The sequence below is a fragment of the Carica papaya genome, chromosome 8 (assembly GCF_054855325.1).
Source record: "Carica papaya isolate Zhongbai chromosome 8, ASM5485532v1, whole genome shotgun sequence".
Lineage (NCBI taxonomy): Eukaryota > Viridiplantae > Streptophyta > Magnoliopsida > Brassicales > Caricaceae > Carica > Carica papaya.
The window spans coordinates 34,652,081-34,672,644 of record NC_142316.1 but is presented as its reverse complement, the minus strand read 5'-3'; the positions used below and the strand labels follow the sequence as shown (position 1 = coordinate 34,672,644).

Below are 20,564 nucleotides of genomic sequence, written 5' to 3'. Positions count from 1 at the left end.
ATTCATTGAAATAATTAGTTTAATTAATTATTCTATATAGATTACGAGTTATATATATATATATTCTTACAAATGTATATTTTCTATGTAAGAAACCTATCAAGTAAGCACAAACTCTTGATAAATTCAATTAGTTTTAAAATTGGTGTATGTAGTTGAAAGTAGGTTTAATTTGCTTTCATGCAATTGCAATCATACTCCATTTGAGATTTTTATAAGCTGAAATAAGTGAAATTTTCCAACTTGCTTCTTGGGTCAATTGCTTAATAAAAACATTAAGTATATATATATGTTTACAATTTATTCCCCTAATTAAAGACCTTTTTATTCTAGGGCAACTTGTTAATATCTAAGTTTATTAGAAATTGCCATGCAGTTTACTGCCAATTTAGAAAAATACAACATAACCAATATATATATATGTGTGTGTGTGTGTGTGTGTGTGTGTGTGTGTGTGAACTTGTTTGTCTTGTCTCTTGATGTTGAAAAATAATTAATTTTTTCTAATGATAAAATATTTTTTGATAAAATTTGTCTTGTGGGTCAATTAGAAGTAAACTATTTATTATAAGATTTTATTTTTAAAAAAATATGTTATAATAAAATAAATCATTCATGGCACTCTTGAATGGGATATTTTTATTTATTCATTAAATTTTTTCATAAATCAAGTATCTGATTGTAATATTATTTATAATACACTAAGTTCGTAAAATAAAATTAAAATAAAATAAATACTCGTTCGGTTATAAAATATAATTTTCGTCGCAAGTGCTCATATAGTTCCATCTGGATCCGGTTCAGGGGTGAAATATGGTCCGCAATCTCATCAAAGCACTACAGTCATCGAGTACCAACTAATTCAAATATTTAGTCATTCGCAGCACATAAAAATACAAATCTATATAATTATTTATCCCTTGTATAATTATAACATTAAATTACAATACGTGAGACAACAAAATTATGTAGATGTATATTGTTATGTGTTGTTGTAACGACCCGTATTTTTAGGGAAAATGTAATCATCATTTTAACCAAATACTAGTCCTAGACATCTAATAAAATATAGAATCTAAAAACGGCTCCATGAAAATTATTTTATTCACTGAACGAGATAATATCTTGATATTTGAAAAATTGAGTTTATTCTAACAGTAGATGGGACAATTCCCATATGTTTTGGGGTCCCGCCATCGCCTTATCTGGTCTTGAACTCGTTCTTGAATTTCCTATTGTGTAAGACAAAAAAAAAGTGTGAGCTATAAAAGTCCAGTAAGAGACATTTAACATGTTAACCTACATTTGTATTTAGTACAAGTGAGCATTCCTTACCATATCCTGAGTGAATCTATACACTAATGTTATTAAGTAAGATTTCTATCATGTCATCCATTTTCTTCACAAGAGGACACCGTTGTTTTATTGTGCAATACCATCACACATTTGCCCCTTTGTTCACCTAGTATGTACAACCTACCATACACCATCACCTCTATATGCCTTTAACTAAGAGAAACGTACGATACTACTAACAAACGAGACTCACACTCGACCGTAACAGTCACACACCTATACTATTCTGCCATCATTGGCACCCGCGACCATCACACAGCCACACATAACTCTGTTCTGTCACCCTGACACTCACCGGCCACCTCAAGACCACACACATACTGTTCTGCCACCCTGGTACTCACCGGCCACTGCAAGGCCACACATACACTGTTCTGCCACCCTGGCATTCACTGGTCACCGCAAGGCCACACACACACTGTTCTGCCATCCTGGCATTCAGCGGCCACCTCAAGCCCATACACACACTGTTCCACCACTCTGGCACTCACCGGCCACTGCAAGGCCACACACACACACTGTTTCGCCATCATTGGCACCCATCGACCATCACACAGCCACACATTTACCCCACTTTGCCATTCTTGGCAACCGATCACTCACCTCATTAATATCCCTTTTATTTATTTAGGCCAACCCTTTTTATTATTTTTCTTTGTTTTAATTTCATTGTTATTTAGGTTCAGGAGCCATAACATTATTATTATTATTATTATTGTTATATTTCTCATTTCAAGCCTTACATGTCCTATACAAATAAGTTCCTCTTCCATTGGGCCACCGGTCATTGGCTTCTTCTCTGGTTAAATGGAGGCTAGGGTTTATATGAGGATTAAAAGGGAGCTTATACATGGGGTTTTTCTGTGACTTTAGGCCATTAGATCTCAATGTTAAATTATGATCGTCTAATTTTCAGGTGTTACAGTTATAAATAATTAATTATTTGAATTAGCCAGTATCTAATGACTATAATGTTTTGGTGAAACTGATGTTCGTCTCAATATATCTTTATAAATAATTATGACACTTTATATATTTTTTTTATAAAAAATTATATTATACAGGAAAATTTCCAGGAATTTAGCAAATTAAACACAAAATTAGCTTGTCCTTTTGTGTTACTTTTTGTGCAAACAAATGAGATTTATTAAGTAAACGACATTCAATTTTAGAGCCTATATATATATACACACACACACACACACTAAGAAATAGTGGCAAAGTAGTTAAATGTTAGATTTCAAAGGAATATATATTATTATAATTAATTAAATCACATTATATATATATATATATAATTCATTGGGGTTGATAATTTTAACCGTACCTTAAGCCTTACTTGCCGTTCTCGAGTTGCTTACTGTAATTAAAAAAAATCCTTTAGAATTATTTTCTGTTTTTCACTAAACCTTATCCGTCCGCTGACGTCATCTTCTTTTTTTAATTTTTAATAACTAAAATATAATATACTTTTTATTTATTAAATATAATATAAAAAAATAGACTGTTCACAGTCATGCTTTTAATTCGTTTTTAAATTAAGTAATTATAATTTAAATAAATATTTTTTAAAATAAGTAATTATTATGTCTACACCAAAATACACGTGTAACTCCTTTTTTTTTTTTTTTTTTTTCATCAACCCAATAAAAGAAAACCTTTGTCCTTCAGATATATAATTATTAAAATCATATACGTATATATTTTCCCATACATAAAATTGTATTTTTTTATATAAAAATATTTTATATAATTGCAAAAAATAAAAATAATAAAAACTTCAAAAAATAGGAAGCGGGTCTTGTGGCGAAGAACCTTTGGATCGATACTTTTACCGGTCAAAGACACAATTTTTTTGTACCATTTATAATGATGACGGACCAAACAGTATTAAATAATTTGTTAATTACTTAATTAAGTCAGTTTATATTCTATAATTTTAATTAAATCCCTTCTTTGCGTGGAAGAAACTTGTCGTTAGCAAGTTAATTACTAGGAAAATTTTTAATTACTGACCCAATTAAAGAAATCGAATTAACAGGACTGAGACTACTGACCCACGAAGCATGGAATCCGATTTACCAAATCAATTTGGTCTTATTTAATATTAATTAACTGATTAATTTAATTTTAGTCTTTACTTTAGCTCTAAGCTTGGTTTTAATTACTGGGAACTTTAATTAATTTTTTAAAATCATTTCCACATTTTATATGTGCACATCCAAACAAGACTTATGCCTTTATCAACTGTAAATCCAGAAAAAAAAAAAAAATTACAGACCCAAAATCTGCAAAGCGGAATGGCATTCCTTTTTAAATAAACTAAAAGTTGAGGGGTAAATTGGTAATTTCAGTTCCTTATGAGGTTCGCTTATTTATTATAACTTAGATTTCAAACAATGCTCGGCGAAAATTAAACATGGCCTGTACCAACTCCTCTTCTTCTTCTTCTTCTTCTTCTTCTTCTTCTTCCTCCTCCAGCTCCTACCTAAAAACCTTCCAGACCCCTCTGCAAGTTTTCTCGACGAACAAGTCACAGTCTCCGTCTTCCTCAACCTTAAGTTACATGAAGATCAAAACCCTAATCCACACTCTCATTATCTCCCACGTCTGTCGTATGGTTCGAGCTCTGTCGAAAGCCAAAGCCATTCTGGTTCAAGTTCTAAGAGAAAACAGACCGAGCAGACGCTACTCTTTTTACCCTAAAAAGGCGACGAAGAAGCAGAAAAAGATATTCTTCGGGTCGTTTAGGCTACACTATAACTGGTGTTCTTCCCATGTTCTTCCTGTTCCGGCCCCTGTTCTTGACGGATCACTCTCTGCAACTCATCTTTACTATGACTGTAATTGGAATTCAGTTGTTTCAACTGATCGTAGTCATCAGCAATGCGAAGATGGAGGAGAGTCTCGTGAGCTTTCTGGGTATCTTCAGTGGCTTGAAGAGAAGGTTAATAACGGAGATTGTACGGCGAAGGAGGAAGATAAAATGAACGAGATTGATCGGCTCGCTGACATGTTTATTGCAGACTGCCATGAAAAATTCAGACTGGAGAAGCAAGAATCGTACAGGAGATTTCAAGAAATGCTGGCTAGAAGCATGTGATGTGATCAGCAGAAATGGTCCTTGTTTCATGCATGTCTGGTTTTTGTTGGCCTCTTCTTCTTCTTCTTCTTCCTTCGTCCTTTTCTTCTTCTTCTTTCTTTTTTCTTTCTTGTTAACTTCTTTCTTTCTCTTTTCTTGCTTTCCCGTTCTTCTATGTTAACGGATTACATTGGTGGGGGTGAGGAAAGTTTACAGTCAAAATTAATGGTGATTTTGGTGGGGTACTACGCACTTCTCTTTTTGATTAGTCTTCTACATACATACATACATTCATATATATATATATATATATGGTCCATCTGGCGATCTTGTTTTGTGTAATGAAATTATGGGCTTTGGAGAGGTATAAAAGATGAGATTCGGGTGTTTGTGCATTTTCATGAATTAAATGTTGAAAAGCGTGAAAAATGTTGCAAAAAATTTTCTCATGTCCTACAAATTGGTAAATTCAAGTCAGACAATATGTATCTTCATTTAAAGGTATATAATGGATGGTATATTTGTATTATATAATTACTAATTTTATGAATTTATTAAAAAATATATATATATACCCTCTCAAGAGAACAAACATATATAAATACACTTTTTTTTTTTTTAATTAGAAGGGCATAAAAGGTCTGCTGAAAAATTACAAAATTGTGTAAAGACAAATTCTTATCCTTAATAAATAAATATAGTGTGTATATATATTTATATATTATATAGTTTCATTATGATATATTATAAGAAATTTAATGAGAGTGGATGAAGTCTGGATTGAGGTAAAAAAATTTTCAATCTGCATGCAGTCTCTCTCACTAAGTCAATCCCAACTCACCTGCCTCCATCTTTATCACTCTTGTCTTGTCGTTCAATGAAATCCAGAGAGGCATCTTATCCTGCATTACCCAATGTAACATTAAATTTTAACAAAACTTAATCTTTTTGGTTTTAATTTTCAACTGGGCATTTTTAATATATATAAATACACATACATATTCATATATATATATATATACATGTACATATACAAGTAGAAAATTTTTGAAAATGGGAAAGTGAGATCTAAAGAAAAGAAAACAAAAGACTATTGATCTCTCTTACAACACTCACAACAGCACTGAATTCGGCTGGCCCATTTATCTTTCTCCAGTTTATGTTCACATTGTAAAAGCTACATTCCTTGTTCTAGGCACTGCTGTGTGTATATGTATGTGTATGTATATGTATATGTACACATAGATGGTAACCATATGAAGAAGACAATACAATTAGATGTAATTTGTCTATTTTTTAAGTAATAAAAAGTGAACGTTTTCAAATAGGACATACCACCGGGAAGATCTTGATGAAGGTCACACTATCAGTATGGACACATAAACATATATATGTGTGTGTATGTATGTATGTACACGTTTCTTTCATTTGGGTATTTTTTTTTTTCATTACCCAATAAAAATATTGAGGTACTCCTGTAGATATATTTGTCTATTTGTATAAGTATATTCAAAATACTAAGGAATTATATACTAGCAAGTAAGGAAAGGTTGACAAGTTCATACATATATATATGTGTGTTACATATAATATATGTGTGTGTGTATAGAAGTTGATTAAAGAAGGTTGGTGAAGGCATCAAGGGTGGTTCTTTTTTATTTTAATGGAGAGTAAATTTTCTTTATTCCCAAACAGACTTTGCTACTTTAGCAGAGGGCCATATTGTTTCTTTTTACGTTCAAAAGTGAAAATATTATGTACTTGTCTGGATTTTATTCTTCTCTTCAGGATGACTAACCCAACAGAAGCTGCACTTCTGGTGCCACTTATATACATACACACATAATATACACACACACACGCATATATATATATATATATATATATATATATATATATACACACACCCTTTTGGAGAGTTTCAAGATGCAGATAGACCGATCATGGGCGTTGATGATATTTCAGCTTTCAAACCCAGAACTGTGTTTTTCCAATTTCTTTCTTTTTTGGTTCCTCTTTTAATTACAAGGTATAAATTCCTCTTTAGAAATTCCGTGCTGACAATGATTTCTACTCTGTTTTGGATAAATATATTAAATTTATTAAATAATTAAATAAAATTATAGTTTTATATATGTTCATATAAATGTGTGGGTTCATAAATAAATTCAACATTTTATTTTTTTTTATTTGTTAAATAAATTCTATCGTCCCGACGCGAATAATTCTTCCATGATTAATCCACATACGTCTCCGCTTACATTTTTCGTTAATTCAGTACGAGATCATATTTTTAATTTTTACAGATTTACGAATTTAAAAAGCATTGGATTATGATATAATTTTGGTTTAGAACCACGTGGAACTTTTTTTTCTATATGTATATATAAATAATTATCTAAAAAATAATAATTAAATATTAAGGCTGTTCTACTCTTTCTTAATTTCTGAGAAGTTGAGTTATAATGGGCCGGTCCGGGTCGACCCATTATCGGGTTTCCTGGCCCAACATAAACGGGTCAATTTCTGGGGCTTTAGGACACGACACAGTGTTGGGCCATTAATATTTCACATTGAAAAATTTAATTTTCAACAGAAGAAAAAAAATTAATGATGAGAAAAAATAGTATTTGATATATATATATATAAGATTTATTTAGGATAATAATAATAATAATAATAATAATATATATATATATAATATTTTTTTAAAAAAAGCTTTTGGGCTGTAAAGAAGGTGTATTGCACCTAAAACTGAAAGGATCCAAACAGCAAAGAAACTGCCAATGCAACGTGCGGCATTCACTTTCCATCTGTATAATTATGGACAATTTAGTCACGGTCTCATTCCACCACCACCACCACCACCACCAACTCTAAAGGCCCCTCGGCCAACACTTCTTTTATATCTATAATATATATATATATATATATATATTATTTGCTCTATATATATATATATATACACTACACCTACCCATTACATAATTTCATTTCATAGGCTTTTAGGTCCAACTCTATGTTGGACTTTTGATATGTATTTTTCGAAAACTTGTAGCCTAACATATGTATATGTATATATATATATGTATGTATATATAATCATGGAGGATGTAAATAAACTTGTATTTGGAAATAATAAAAATCAAGTTGAAATTATACGAAATCCTAATTTTGTAAGAATTTTTACAAATTTCTAGTTTAATTAAATTTATATTTGTAAATAAACTTTATATATTTCATAATATATATATATATATATATGATTCCACGAGTTGCTAAAGTTTCTTGTATATATATGAAAATTTGAAATTTAATTATAATATATAGTACTAGATCTTGAATTATTGCATGCGAATCTATTCATGTGATCATGTGATATATGCGCGTGTGTGTATATATACATATATATATATATATATATATATATGATCTTCCTATGTATCAGCCACTGTACTATGAAGGGAGCTTATCTAAAATTACTCTTACCATTTTCCATAACTCAAACATAATATATGTGTGTATATATATATATATATATACACACATGCTTTTTTTCAACAATGAATTACGAAAGTCTGAAAAAATACAACGAATTGAGAGAATCAAAATATTTGTTATTAGATTTACTAACTAATTCACTTTTTATTTATAAACTGATCATTACATACAATTCCTCTCGAGCTATCATATATATACACCCATATATATATATATATATATATATATATATATATATTCTCTAGAACGTTAGATTAATTAAGAACAAAATATTAGATATATCTATATATATACATACATATATAAATATATGTATCTATAGAGTGACACAAAATTAAAACAAGACATTATAATTATATATATATGCTGAAAAACTTGACCAAAAGAGATCAAAGATGAATCAATCAGAAACTTATCTAAAATATATCTATACATATATATATATATATTTAAATTAGTGAATATTAATTTTTCAAAATTAAATAATCCAGTTGATCACCGGGAGATCGATCAGATTAGTTCTGAGTCGGGTTTGGGACACTCGGTGGCGCTTTCCTCAGGCTTGGCTCTACAACTTTCTTGGGCTCTTTCCCGGCAGCTGCTCCGGCGCCGAAAACCACCTTGTCTACTAAACTACTTGCAGAGAAAGACCCCGCCATTGACGACGATGACGTCAGCATCCTCCTCGTCCTTGACGGGTTCCTCTCGTGGTGTTTTCTGCTACTGATAATCGTTACTGTAATTTCTTCTTCACGATGATCAAAGAGACATAACGAAGAAGAGATGATGTTAAGGACAAGCAAGGTAAAAAGAGCTGTAGCTTGCAGAGTTGTGCTGCAACTGATCATCTCCTTCATGATCATAAGAAGCAGGTTGTTTGCGCGAGGAAGAAAATGGGAGAGAGGATCTGAAAGGTGAGAAAGAAGGAAGGAGCTTTTTATAAAAAGCTGGGCTAACATGCACATGCGTCTTCGCTGCACGTGGTTTGCCGTTAAAAAAAGCCTAAGCCTTTTTGTTTTAAATTATTAAGTTTATTTAATAATTAATAATTTTGATTTTTTAATTAAATTAGATAAAATTCTATTTAAATTCTATTTTTTCATATTCAGTAAATTCATATGATTTCAATTATTTTATTTTATATTTTATTAATAATTGTTAAACTAAATTTGTCATTTTTATATCTAATCTATATATATATATATATATAAGTAATGCTAAAAAATATGACAATTTTTTTTTAAATGAATTATAATTTTATATGTTATATCAAGATCATATATTAAATATTAATATTTACTTAAATTTGAAAATATGAAAATAAAATTAATGTAATAATATACATAATAAACTATTTACTTAATTTTTTAAAAAATAAAATCTAATTTTTGATTGACTATAATTTTTTTTTAATTAAATTTTCTTATATATATATATATATTTAAAATTTTGTAGTAAAAACAAATCAAAATTGGATGGTCCAATTGTGGTTTACTCTTACAGGTTAGTGTGGTCATGGCACAATGGTGTCTTCTCCAGAAATCTTCGAATCTTGTCCATCCATGAAGGGCAGCAAAAGGGTCTACTTCGGATTGCAGAAGAGGTTCGTCCAGCTCATCCGTGTTGGTATGATTTAGGTTTTGATGTCTCATCATGCTCATCTTCTGGTTCAGATTTACTGACTATTTGTGGTTTGATTTCTCATTTTGGCTTCAGTACTCTCTATGGTCTCTGTTCAGTTTTTCCATTCTGAAGTTTTATTTTGGTTCGGATAGATCAGGCCTGGAAATGGAGTAGAATTATAGGATTACCCGCTCAAAGTGTGCCTTTCTTCTAATATACATATGTAGAATGGTCTCTATATGGTTGCTGTACATTAGGGCACAGTGTAATGTGATTGAATGTTTTAAGCGATTGATATGATTTTAGACTGTGTTCCTTGTTATTAGGAGATTCTAACAACCAGCTCAGGCTACCTGCTGTTGCAGCTCGTCACTATGAGAGGAAGCTCAATGTCTTCTTGTATGTATATGTTTGTTTTCTAATCTAGCTGAAATTGAGTTTTTTATCTGTCTTGATTCTAGTTTCTTTTGGTAATTGAAATAGAGAAACTCACCTTTCCTGATGATTTTGATTAAATTTGAGAAACTAAAATTTAGGGTTTATATTCTTTTCTTGATGTTAATTGGTAAAAGAAGAGTAACACTCAACAATTTAACACCGAAGCTATGCAATTATCGGTTTATTGATAATTGTAAAAGTTACAACAAGACAAACTTTGTCATATTCAACAATTATGATCGATCTCTCAAAACTTTCAGTTGATTAAAGCCCAAATGTTCCTGCCATGGTGGATTCTGGTACAACTTGCAACATCACTAAGTTTAGGCCTTTATAATCTAGAACATTTCTTAGTTGTTTCCTCAATTGCTTGCGTCACCAATTTCAGTTTCTTGGTGAGTTGGGTTTTCCTTTCTTCCTCTGTATATCGCAGCCATAACATTTGTTTTAACCTCAATTTCTGATTGATCATAATCTCATTTAGTCTTGTATGTTTTCTTTTGGCTTTTGGTCATGATTTCCGTGGTTTGTGGTACTATGTCGACTTGATCATGATCTTGACTTCATCTTGATCATGGTCATGGTCATGCTCATGACTGTAAATCTGAATTTGGTTTACAAAAAAATTCTGAGTTTTGGTCTTGGAGTGATTGCATTCAGTCATGTGTTAACCCTGACATGGAGATGGATAAAACAAAAGATGATGAAGTAATTACTGAACTTCTCTCTCTCATGTTGCTTCCTCTAGTCATTTCACATCTAACCAAGATGAACACTGTTATTGGATTTCCAGCTACTTAAGACTTAATTTGATTATATAAATTGACTGATCTATTGGTCCCTTCACTTTCTTCCACACTTCTTGTTCAAGCGTATGAGCCGTCAGTAATGTGAAGATATAAGCATTTAAAAGATTGTTGTTCTATAGGTTGGGACTTGGGAGATTATAGATAGAGAAAATAGTTGCTGAATAACTGCTTGTTGTTAAACTTTCACTTCATTTTCTTTTTAAGTTTGAAATTATTACAACATTTGACAACCCAAAAATTATAGGCCCAGTTTAGAAATTTAAATGGGAAATTAAGCACAAATAAAAGAATCCCAGTTTATATATGCACTTGTAAGCTATTGATTTTATTTCAACTCTGAGCAGCTTCTTCTTTAATAGCTCTGCTAAAAAAGAACTCTTCTTCCAAAATTTTAATCTCTTCAACACTTGGGGAGGTCACTGGGAGGAGGAAGAAGAGATTCATTTGGGCCTTTGCCATTATCTACCACAAATGCCATTTTAAGTCCCCATGTTGTGTGAATTTCCAGATGGCAATGCATAAACCACACTCCTGCAAATTAAAACATCAAAAGAATTAATCTCACACATCCATACATGCACACACACATATATACACACACACACACACACACACACACACACACACACACACACACACACACACACACACACACACAAAAAGACACTAAAATAAATATGTACGTACACAATCTCATGAACAATTTCTTTATTATTTTACCTGGATTATCTGCCCTGAATCTGATAGCAGACCATCCACCAGAGGGTACTCCGACGGTGTTTCTCTCCACCGGATCAACAAGATTGAATTTCTTGGGATCTTTTTGAGGATTGAAATTCCCCAACCCTCTTCCAACAACAAAGAAATTGAATCCATGTAAATGGATTGGGTGGTTTTCTGGTGTTATCATCCCTGTATCTTGCAGCACTAGCTCTACAGTGGAGTTATAAGCGAGTCTGTATAGCTTGGTGCCTCTCATGGTCTGCAAGTTCGCAGGTTGAGTCCCTGTGTAATTGTACTGGTTCAGAGGTTTTCTGGGAAAATCATCTGTGAAGACTCCACTAACGTTGAAGAAATGAGCCTGGAGCAGAGAAACCTTGGGCATGACGAAGGAGACGTTGTTAATATCCGCCACCACGCGGCTGCCATTGGCGCAGGTAGAGCAAGGGTTGATGCCGAGGCTGATGGTGAAAAGCAGGGAATGGTCGATCTTTAATGGAACTTTTGCCGGGTATTTCTTTGAATTCAAGCTTCTCAAGGAATCAGTAAAGTTGTCTGCAACAGGTGTGGCATTTGTTGCAGGAGTTGATACAAGGGTCGTGGGAGCTGTGCTTAGAGAACTGCTGGAGTAGTGTATGGTGGCGGTGGCGGTGACATTGTCAACAGCAATGGGTGCATCCATGAACGGTGAGACGGCCAACATGTACTTACCGCTATGAGAGACCTCAGCCGTTAACAGAGCGTTGGTGGACTGGCCGGGAGCAATGACAATGGTATCCGTCTTGAAGGGCTTGGTATAAGCAGCATCAACTTCGACAACGGTGAGTTTGTGACCAGCAATCTTGAAGAAGAGCTCCTCATTGAGTGCAGCATTGATGATCCGAAGCATGTAAGTCTTGCCGGACTCTACTGTTAACGTATAGCCTCCTGCACATAATTAACCATTTTCAACATTGTGATGTATGAATAAAAAGCCTAGCTGATTAACCATGAAAATCTGCAACTATATGATGTATATATACTCTGTGATGAGCAGCTTGGGACAGGCCCTGGATAGCCATTGATGGTGTGAGCGTCAGAGACGTTAGGGGCCAAGCCAGACTTCAGAGCTTCATTGATGACTGCTTCAACGTCTGATTTCCACCATTCACCTACACAGAAGAACAAAACTCAAAAGTTTCAGCTGATTAGTCAGGTCTTTCCCGGCATTTTTCACCCCGGAAAAGAGTCGGTACCTAAGACAAGAACGACTTCCTTGTGGGGTTTAGGGAATGGGTAGGGGACACCGAGCTTGGGCAAGATGACAATGGCGCCGTGCACAGTTGCTCTGAGCCAGAGGATGTGGGCGTGCCACCAAAGAGTTCCTCGTTGGCCTGTGACCGTAAAATTATACACATAGCTTTGCCCTGGTTGGATTGGACACTGTGTGATATACGCAGGCCCATCTGCCCAACCGGTTCTCAGTTGCCTGATCCCATGCCTGCCTCATCAAGTAATTAATTAATTAGTTAATTAATTAATCTGGTTTATTTAATTAATTTTTATAATTAGTGAAGTACCAGTGAATGCTTAGATTGTATTTAACATGGTTGACTACTTTGACCAGAACAGTGTCGTCCTCTCTGGCAATCAGAGTTGGACCAGGGAACTGGCCATTGACAGTGACGATTGGCTTCGTCGAACAGAGTCTCGTTGTCTTCTTCATTACCACCTGCATGCATAAATATTATATGTATATACACACAGACACACACATATATATATATGTAATTATGTATGTATTTGTATGATGAAGGAATCGAAATTAAGCTTACATTGAATTTGTAATGCCGAACTACGGATTCAACAGACCATGGATACAAACAAGCAACAAGCAGTAGAACAGGAAACCACTGCACCACCTTCATTTTCTCTCAATCCCCTGTTGCCCAAAGTATCTGTCTCTCTCTCTCTCTATGTACGTGTGTATATATATGCAATAGATGTATAGATATTATTTTGTTTCTGGTTTCTGATAAGCAGCAAAACGAAGCTTATATATATACAAATAAATTAGGAGAAGGTGGTGTGATCTCTGCTGCCATGTCGTTTTACTCGTTTGGTGAAACAGCTAGCTATGGCCAACATGTATATAGATATATGCTTGCGAGGCAAGCTCCACATACGTATCAATAGAAATATATTGTAAGTATGAATATATTTGTGTTTGATTTCTTATGAACAAAACAAAATCAGTTACCCATCAACAAAAATTTTTAATTTTGGAAGTAAAGCTACATATATATGTATATATATGATATGTACGTACATGTATACAAGTATGTATTAATATATATATATATATACATATAATTATTGAGTAATATACTTAGACCTTCAGTTAATCTGGGCTTAAAATAGTAACAGTTTGGGCCCTAACTGGGCCTGAATTGAGAATCGACTAAAAATAATTTCTGCTGATTAAAATTATTACTAACTTTCATATATAAAATAATTAAAATTAAATCATGTAGGATAATTGTATGTATTATTTATTTAATGATAATATATATATATTTAAATCTTATTTAATTTATACAATTTTAATTATTTTATTTTATATTTTATTAATCATTGCTAAGCTAATTTTAAATTCATCTAATATACATATAATACTAGAAAATGCACATCACAATTTTTTTATTTTTTTAAATGAAAAATAAGATAGTATATAAATATTAACTATAATTAATAATATTATATCAAATATCAAATTTTAAATATTACTATTTACTTAAATTTTGAAATATAAAAATAAAATTTTATTTTTTAATTAACAATAAATTTTTTAGAAAAAATTTAAGTTTTATTTTATTTTCTTCCAAAAGATAATTTTATAATAAAAGCAAATGAAATGATGAAGAGATCTGTAGAAGCAATAATTTGTTTCGTCGGATTGGTGCGGTCATGGCACAACGGTGTCTTGTCCAGAAAGCTTCGAGTTTTGTCCGTCCATGAAGGGCAGCAAAAGAGCCTACTTCGGCTTGCAGAAGAGGTTCGTGCAGCCCGGGCATGTTGATATGATTTAGGTTTTGATGTCTCATCATGCTTATCTTCTGGTTCAGGCTTACTGACTATTTCAGGTTTGATTTCTAATTTTAGCTTTAGTCTTCTCTACGGTCTCGGTTAAGTTTTTTTCGTTCTGAAAGTTTTATGCTAAATGATTCGGTTCAGATGGGTCAGGTCCGGAAACGGAGGAAAATAATAGGATTACCCGCTCAAATTTCGCTTTTATTATAATCTACGTATGTAGAATGTGGTTGCTGTACATTAGGGCACAGCGTGACATGATTGAATGTTTTAAGTGGTTGATATGATTTTAGAGTGACTTCTTTGCTATTGTAATATAAATTTGATTGCATTGAGCAAATAGCCTTTTCTTAGGAGATTCGAGCTCACCAGCTCAGGCTACCTGCTGTTGCAGCTCACCTCTATGGGAGGAAGCTCAGTCTTCTTGTATATATCTGTCTATATTCTAGTTTCTCTTTTAACTTGCATATTCGCACTGATTTTTTAGAAGAGTTTGCTTTGTCTTATCTTGGATTACTAGCTTAAGTTTATCTTTTGGTGATTGAGTTAGAGAAACTCACCTTACCTGATGATTTTAGTTAAATTTGAGAAACTAAAGTTTAGGATTTATATTCTTTTCTGGATGTTAATTGGTAAAAGTAGAGTATTGCTCAACAATTTACATTGAAGCTATGCAGTTATCCGTTTATTGACAATTGTAAAAATTACAATAAGACCAGTTTTGTCATATTCAAGTAGCTATAGTTTCTATAAAGTGATGCATGTAATACTGGATATGCACGTATATAGTGGGTATAGGTAAACAAGAACTTGTGCTTTTTTTTAATCTCTGCTTGCTTTCAGATGCATGGTTCTGTGGTAGCTCAGCATTGGTATATACATTCTTTAGTTAAAATTTTGAGTGTTTTAAGTGTTGCTGCTTCATATTAATATAAAGGCATTAAAACATGCTTGCTTTATTGATCATAATCTATGAACTTTATTTGTTTTCACCTTTTGCTGCAGCTGTGTTGATCAATTGAATTTGATCTCATTCACTGATTTGATTGATTTCCTCATTATATAATATACTGCACCTGAATAGATAAGCTGTACAAAGTAGAGTTACCTGTCATGATTCCATTTTATCATTTTCTTGAAGTTTTCTCATCCTATCATTTTCAGGTATTCCTTTTCCTGCACTAGGTTGGGGATGATTTATTTCTGTAGCACCAATGCTATCATGCATTTCTTTTGGCAGTCAAAATGTTGACCAAGTAGAAAAAGCTTGAGAATATATATTTTCCTTTTATTGCACTTCACCATTTGTATTGATCAAAGAGCATGATAAAGACTGATTGAATCTGCTTCATACAGGTTGAGGTTCCATTATGAGTCCTACTTGACTGGCTATCAGGCAGTATCACTTTCTTTATGTGCTCTTCTGAAATTAATTTAGAAGATATAAGGACTATATTTTTGTTTTCATAAAGTAGCTTTGATTACTTCTTTTATTGTTATTATGATTACCATTCATTTCTACTATAGCCACATTGTGACCGTTATCTCAAAATTTTCAGTTTGATTGAAGCCCACACATTCCTGCCATGACTGTATCTGGTGCATCTTGCAACATCACTAAGTTTAAGCCTTTATAATCTAGAACATTTTCTTAGTTGTTTCCTCATTTGCTTGCGTCACCAATTTCAGTTTCTTGGTGGATTGGGTTTTCCTTTCATCTCCTGTATATTGCAGCCATATTTGTTTTAACCTCAATTTCACTGATCAAATACTCTTATAGTCTTGTATGTTTTCTCTTGGCTTTTGGTCATGATTTCCGTGATTTATGGTGCTATGTCGACTTGATCATGATCTTGACTTCATCTTTATCATGGTCATGATCATGACTTTAAATCTGAATCTTTGTTTACCAAAAAATCCTGAGTTTTGGTCTTGGAGTAATAGCATTCAGGCATGTGTTAACCCTGTCGTGGAGATGGATTAAATAAAAGACTATGAAGGAATTACTGAACTTCTCTCTCTCTCTCATGTTGCTTCCTTTAATCATTTCACATCTAACTAAGATTAACACTGTTATTGAATTTCCAGAGATTTAAGACTCAATTTGATTATATATATTGACTGTTCTTTGTTTTAATTATTTACAGCTTGCAACTGTCAAATCTTTTTGTCCAATCAACATCTTATATGGTTCATTTCTATTCTCGTTCCAAGGTGAAAGTTAAACTTTTTCACCATCACAATTTCTATGAGCAGGTTATGAAAACAACCAAAATGAAAAACCTAACTGTCTGTGTCTTCTTATTTTTTCTTATCTTGCAGGTCACACTCCCTGATTTCTTCTTGGAAGATCTTAATTAATAAGACAAGTTGGTGAAATGAAATATGCTTAATTTGCTTCATTTCATTCACTCTATTGGTCCCTTCCCTTTTTTCAACACTTCTGGTTCAAGTGTATGAGCCATCAGTAATGTGAAGATATAAGCATTTAAAAGATTGTTGTTCTATAGGTTTGGACTTGGGAGATAATAGACAGAGAAAATAGTTGCTGAATATCTGGTTCTTTTAAATTTTCACTTCGCTTTCTTTTTAATTGTGAAATTATTACAACATTTATAACCCAAAAATTACAGGCCGAATTAAGAAATTTAAATGGGAAATCAAGCACAAACAAAAGAATCCCAGTTTATATATGCACTTGTAAGATATTGGTTTTATTTCAACTCCGAGCAGCTTCTTCTTTAATAGCTCTGCTAAAAAAGAACTCTTCTTCCAAAATTGTAATCTCTTCAACACTTGGGGAGGTCACTGGGAGGAGGAAGAAGAGATTCATTAGGGCCTTTGCCATTATCCACCACAAATGCCATTTTAAGTCCCCATGTTGTGTGAATTTCCAGATGGCAATGCATAAACCACACTCCTGCAAATTTAAACATCAAAAGAATTAATCTCACGCATCCATGCATGCATATACATACAGATATATCTATATACACACGCACACAAGAAGACACTAAATAGATATGTACATACACAATCTCATGACTAATTTCTTTATTATTTTACCTGGATTGTCTGCCCTGAATCTGATAGCAGCCCATCCACCAGAGGGTACTCCAACGGTGTTCCTCTCCACTGGATCAACAAGATTGAATTTCTTGGGATCTTTCTGAGGATTGAAATTCCCCAAACCTCTTCCAACAACAAAGAAATTGAATCCATGTAAATGTATTGGGTGGTTTTCTGGTGTTATCATCCCTGTATCTTGCAGCACCAGCTCTACGGTGGAGTTATAAGTGAGTCTGTATAGCTTGGTGCCTCTCATGGTCTGCAAGTTCGCAGGTTGAATCCCTGTGTAATTGTACTGGTTCAGAGGCTTTCCGGGAAAATCATCTGTGAAGACTCCGCTAATGTTGAAGAAATGAGCCTGGAGCAGAGAAACCTTGGGCATGACGAAGGAGACGTTGTTGATGTCTGCAGCCACACGGCTGCCATTGATGCAGGTAGAGCAAGGGTTAATGCCGAGGCTGATGGTGAAAAGCAGGGAATGGTCAATCTTGAATGGAACTTTTGCTGGGTACTTCTTTGAATTCAAGCTTCTCAAGGAATCAGTGAAGTTGTCTGCAACAGGTGTGGCGTTTGTTGCAGGAGCTGATGCAAGGATCGTCGGAGTTGAGCTAAGGTTACTGCTGGAGTAGTGTACAGTAGCGGTGCCGGTGACATTGTCAACAGCGATAGGTGCATCCATGAATGGCGAGACGGCCAACATGTACTTGCCACCATTAGCAATGTCAGCTGTTAACAAAGCGTTGGTGGACTGGCCGGGGGCAATGACAATGGTATTTGTCTTGAAGGGCTTGGTATAAGCAGCATCAACTTCAACAACAGTGAGTTTGTGACCGGCGATCTTGAAGAAGAGCTCCTCATTGAGTGCAGCGTTGATGATTCGAAGCATGTAGGTCTTGCCGGATTCTACTGTTAGTGTATAGCCTCCTGCAAATAATTAAGCATCTCCATCATTCTGATGTATGAAAAAGAACTTGACTGATTAACCATTAAAATCTGCAACTAAATGATGTATATCTACTCTGTGATGAGCAGCGTGGGACCGGCCCTGGATAGCCATTGATGGTGTGAGCGTCGGAGACGTTAGGGGCCAAGCCAGACTTCAGAGCTTCATTGATGACTGCTTCAACGTCTGACTTCCACCATTCACCTGCACAGAAGAACAAAACTCATTGTTTAAGCCGATTAGTCAGGTCTTTCCCGGCACTTTTCACCGCGGAAAAGAGTCAGTACCTAAGACAAGAACGACTTCCTTGTGGGGTTTAGGGAATGGGTAGGGGACACCGAGCTTGGGCAAGATGACAATGGCGCCATGCACAGTGGCTCTGAGCCAGAGGATGTGGGCGTGCCACCAAAGAGTTCCTCGTTGGCCTGTGACTGTAAAATTGTACACATAGCTTTGCCCTGGCTGGATTGGACACTGTGTGATATATGCAGGCCCATCTGCCCAACCAGTTCTAAGTTGCCTGATCCCGTGCCTGCCTCATCAATTAATTAACCAATTAATTAATTAATTAATCTGGTTTATTCAATTAATTTTTATAATTAGTAAAGTACCAGTGAATGCTAAGATTGTATTTAACATGGTTGACCACTTTGACCAGAACAGTGTCGTCCTCTCTGGCAATCAGAGTTGGACCAGGGAACTGACCATTGACTGTGACAATGGGCTTTGTCGAGCACAGTCTTGTTGTATTCTTCATTACCACCTGCATGCATAAATATATATTATATATATATATATATATATATATACACACACACACATAATTATGTACGTATTTATATGAAGGAAAAGAAGTTAAGCTTACATTGAATTTGTAATGTCGAACCATGGATTCAACAGACCATGGAAACAAACAAGCAACAAGCATTAGAACAGGAATCCATTGGACCACCTTCATTTTCTCTCGATCTCCTGGTGTGTTGCCCAAAGTTTCTATGTATATATATATATGTGTGTGCGCAATAGATGTATGTATATTGTTTTGTTTTTGGTTTCTGATAAGGAACACAACGAAGCTTATATATATACATGTAAATTAGGAGAAGGTGGTGTGATCTCTGCTGCCATGTCTTTTTAGTGGTTTGGTGAAACAGGTAGCTATGGCCAACATATATGTATGCTTGTGAGGCAAGTTCCATGTACGTATCAACGGAAATATATTGCAGATATCCATATATTTGTGTTGATTTCTTATGAACGAAACAAAATTAGTTGCCCATCAACAAAAATTCTTAATTTTGGAAGTAAAGCTACATATGCATGTATGTGTGTGTGTGTGTCTATATATACATATATATATGTATAATACTTTTACTAATTTATTTATACTTGAATACTAATTTAGAATGTGAAAATTTAAATATCTTGTGCTATATTTTTATTTTTGGTTGTATTATAATTATAAGAGTTAATTTGTTTAAATTTTTTATTTAATTAAAATTTAGTAAATCCTTATTATATATTTACCGTATATCATATTGTACTTACGTCTACCGATTAATTTATTAATATGTGCATATATATATATATATATGTATTAATATTTCATTTACATATTTGGAACTTTAGTTAAACTGGGCCTAAATAGTAAAACATTGGGCCCTAAATGGTGTAAAGTCAAAAAAAAAAAAAGTGGGCCAGGTCTGGGCCTAAAATAGCAAAATATTGGACCACAGTTGGGCCCTTAATTTGCCATATATGGGCCTAAATAACAAGTTGGGCCTAAAATAGTACACTATTGGGCCCTAACCGGGCCTTAAAATATTGGACCATATATGGGCCAGAATAGTAAAATATTGGGCCTTAATTGGCCCTAAAATAGTAAAATATTAGCCCCTAACTGGGCCTAATACTAAAATTAGGCCAAGCCGGGCCTAAAATTGTAAAATTTTGG

The 20,564-nt window shown here is 33.7% G+C and overlaps 3 protein-coding genes and 2 long non-coding RNA genes across 10 annotated transcripts; 3 read left to right on the top strand and 2 right to left on the bottom strand.

The window, feature by feature from the left end:
* Window positions 1-3,774: 3,774 nt before the first annotated feature.
* Window positions 3,775-4,686, top strand: LOC110825297 (cotton fiber protein). Its single transcript, XM_022055744.2, has one exon. It carries the CDS (start codon window positions 3,776-3,778, stop codon window positions 4,457-4,459), a length of 684 nt encoding a protein of 227 aa, XP_021911436.1. The 5' UTR covers window position 3,775; the 3' UTR covers window positions 4,460-4,686.
* A 4,720-nt stretch (window positions 4,687-9,406) lies between these two features.
* LOC110811726 (uncharacterized) lies at window positions 9,407-13,534 on the top strand. 5 transcript variants are annotated; one of them, XR_015813886.1, is made up of 4 exons: window positions 9,407-9,565; window positions 9,889-9,961; window positions 10,261-12,418; window positions 12,566-13,534. It is a non-coding gene; the product is annotated as an uncharacterized LOC110811726 (long non-coding RNA). The 5 variants fall into 5 exon arrangements; XR_015813888.1 differs by having other exon boundaries at window positions 9,407-9,542; window positions 12,566-13,349; XR_015813887.1 differs by having other exon boundaries at window positions 9,407-9,542; window positions 9,889-12,418; window positions 12,566-13,349.
* On the bottom strand, window positions 10,976-13,481 carry LOC110811724 (laccase-4-like). Its single transcript, XM_088209265.1, has 6 exons — window positions 13,344-13,481; window positions 13,089-13,240; window positions 12,765-13,009; window positions 12,552-12,680; window positions 11,530-12,456; window positions 10,976-11,340 (listed from the first exon to the last, which is right to left on the bottom strand). Exons 1-6 carry the CDS (start codon window positions 13,434-13,436, stop codon window positions 11,210-11,212), a joined length of 1,677 nt encoding a protein of 558 aa, XP_088065391.1. The 5' UTR covers window positions 13,437-13,481; the 3' UTR covers window positions 10,976-11,209.
* Window positions 13,535-14,403: 869 nt separating the features above from the next.
* Window positions 14,404-19,366, top strand: LOC110811723 (uncharacterized). 2 transcript variants are annotated; one of them, XR_015813883.1, is made up of 4 exons: window positions 14,404-14,651; window positions 15,763-16,812; window positions 16,921-18,553; window positions 18,700-19,366. It is a non-coding gene; the product is annotated as an uncharacterized LOC110811723 (long non-coding RNA). The 2 variants fall into 2 exon arrangements; XR_002539186.2 differs by lacking the exon at window positions 18,700-19,366 and having other exon boundaries at window positions 14,422-14,651; window positions 16,746-16,812; window positions 16,921-17,151.
* On the bottom strand, window positions 17,141-19,672 carry LOC110811722 (laccase-4-like). Its single transcript, XM_022038291.2, has 6 exons — window positions 19,476-19,672; window positions 19,222-19,373; window positions 18,898-19,142; window positions 18,686-18,814; window positions 17,665-18,591; window positions 17,141-17,518 (listed from the first exon to the last, which is right to left on the bottom strand). Exons 1-6 carry the CDS (start codon window positions 19,566-19,568, stop codon window positions 17,388-17,390), a joined length of 1,677 nt encoding a protein of 558 aa, XP_021893983.1. The 5' UTR covers window positions 19,569-19,672; the 3' UTR covers window positions 17,141-17,387.
* Window positions 19,673-20,564: the final 892 nt, after the last annotated feature.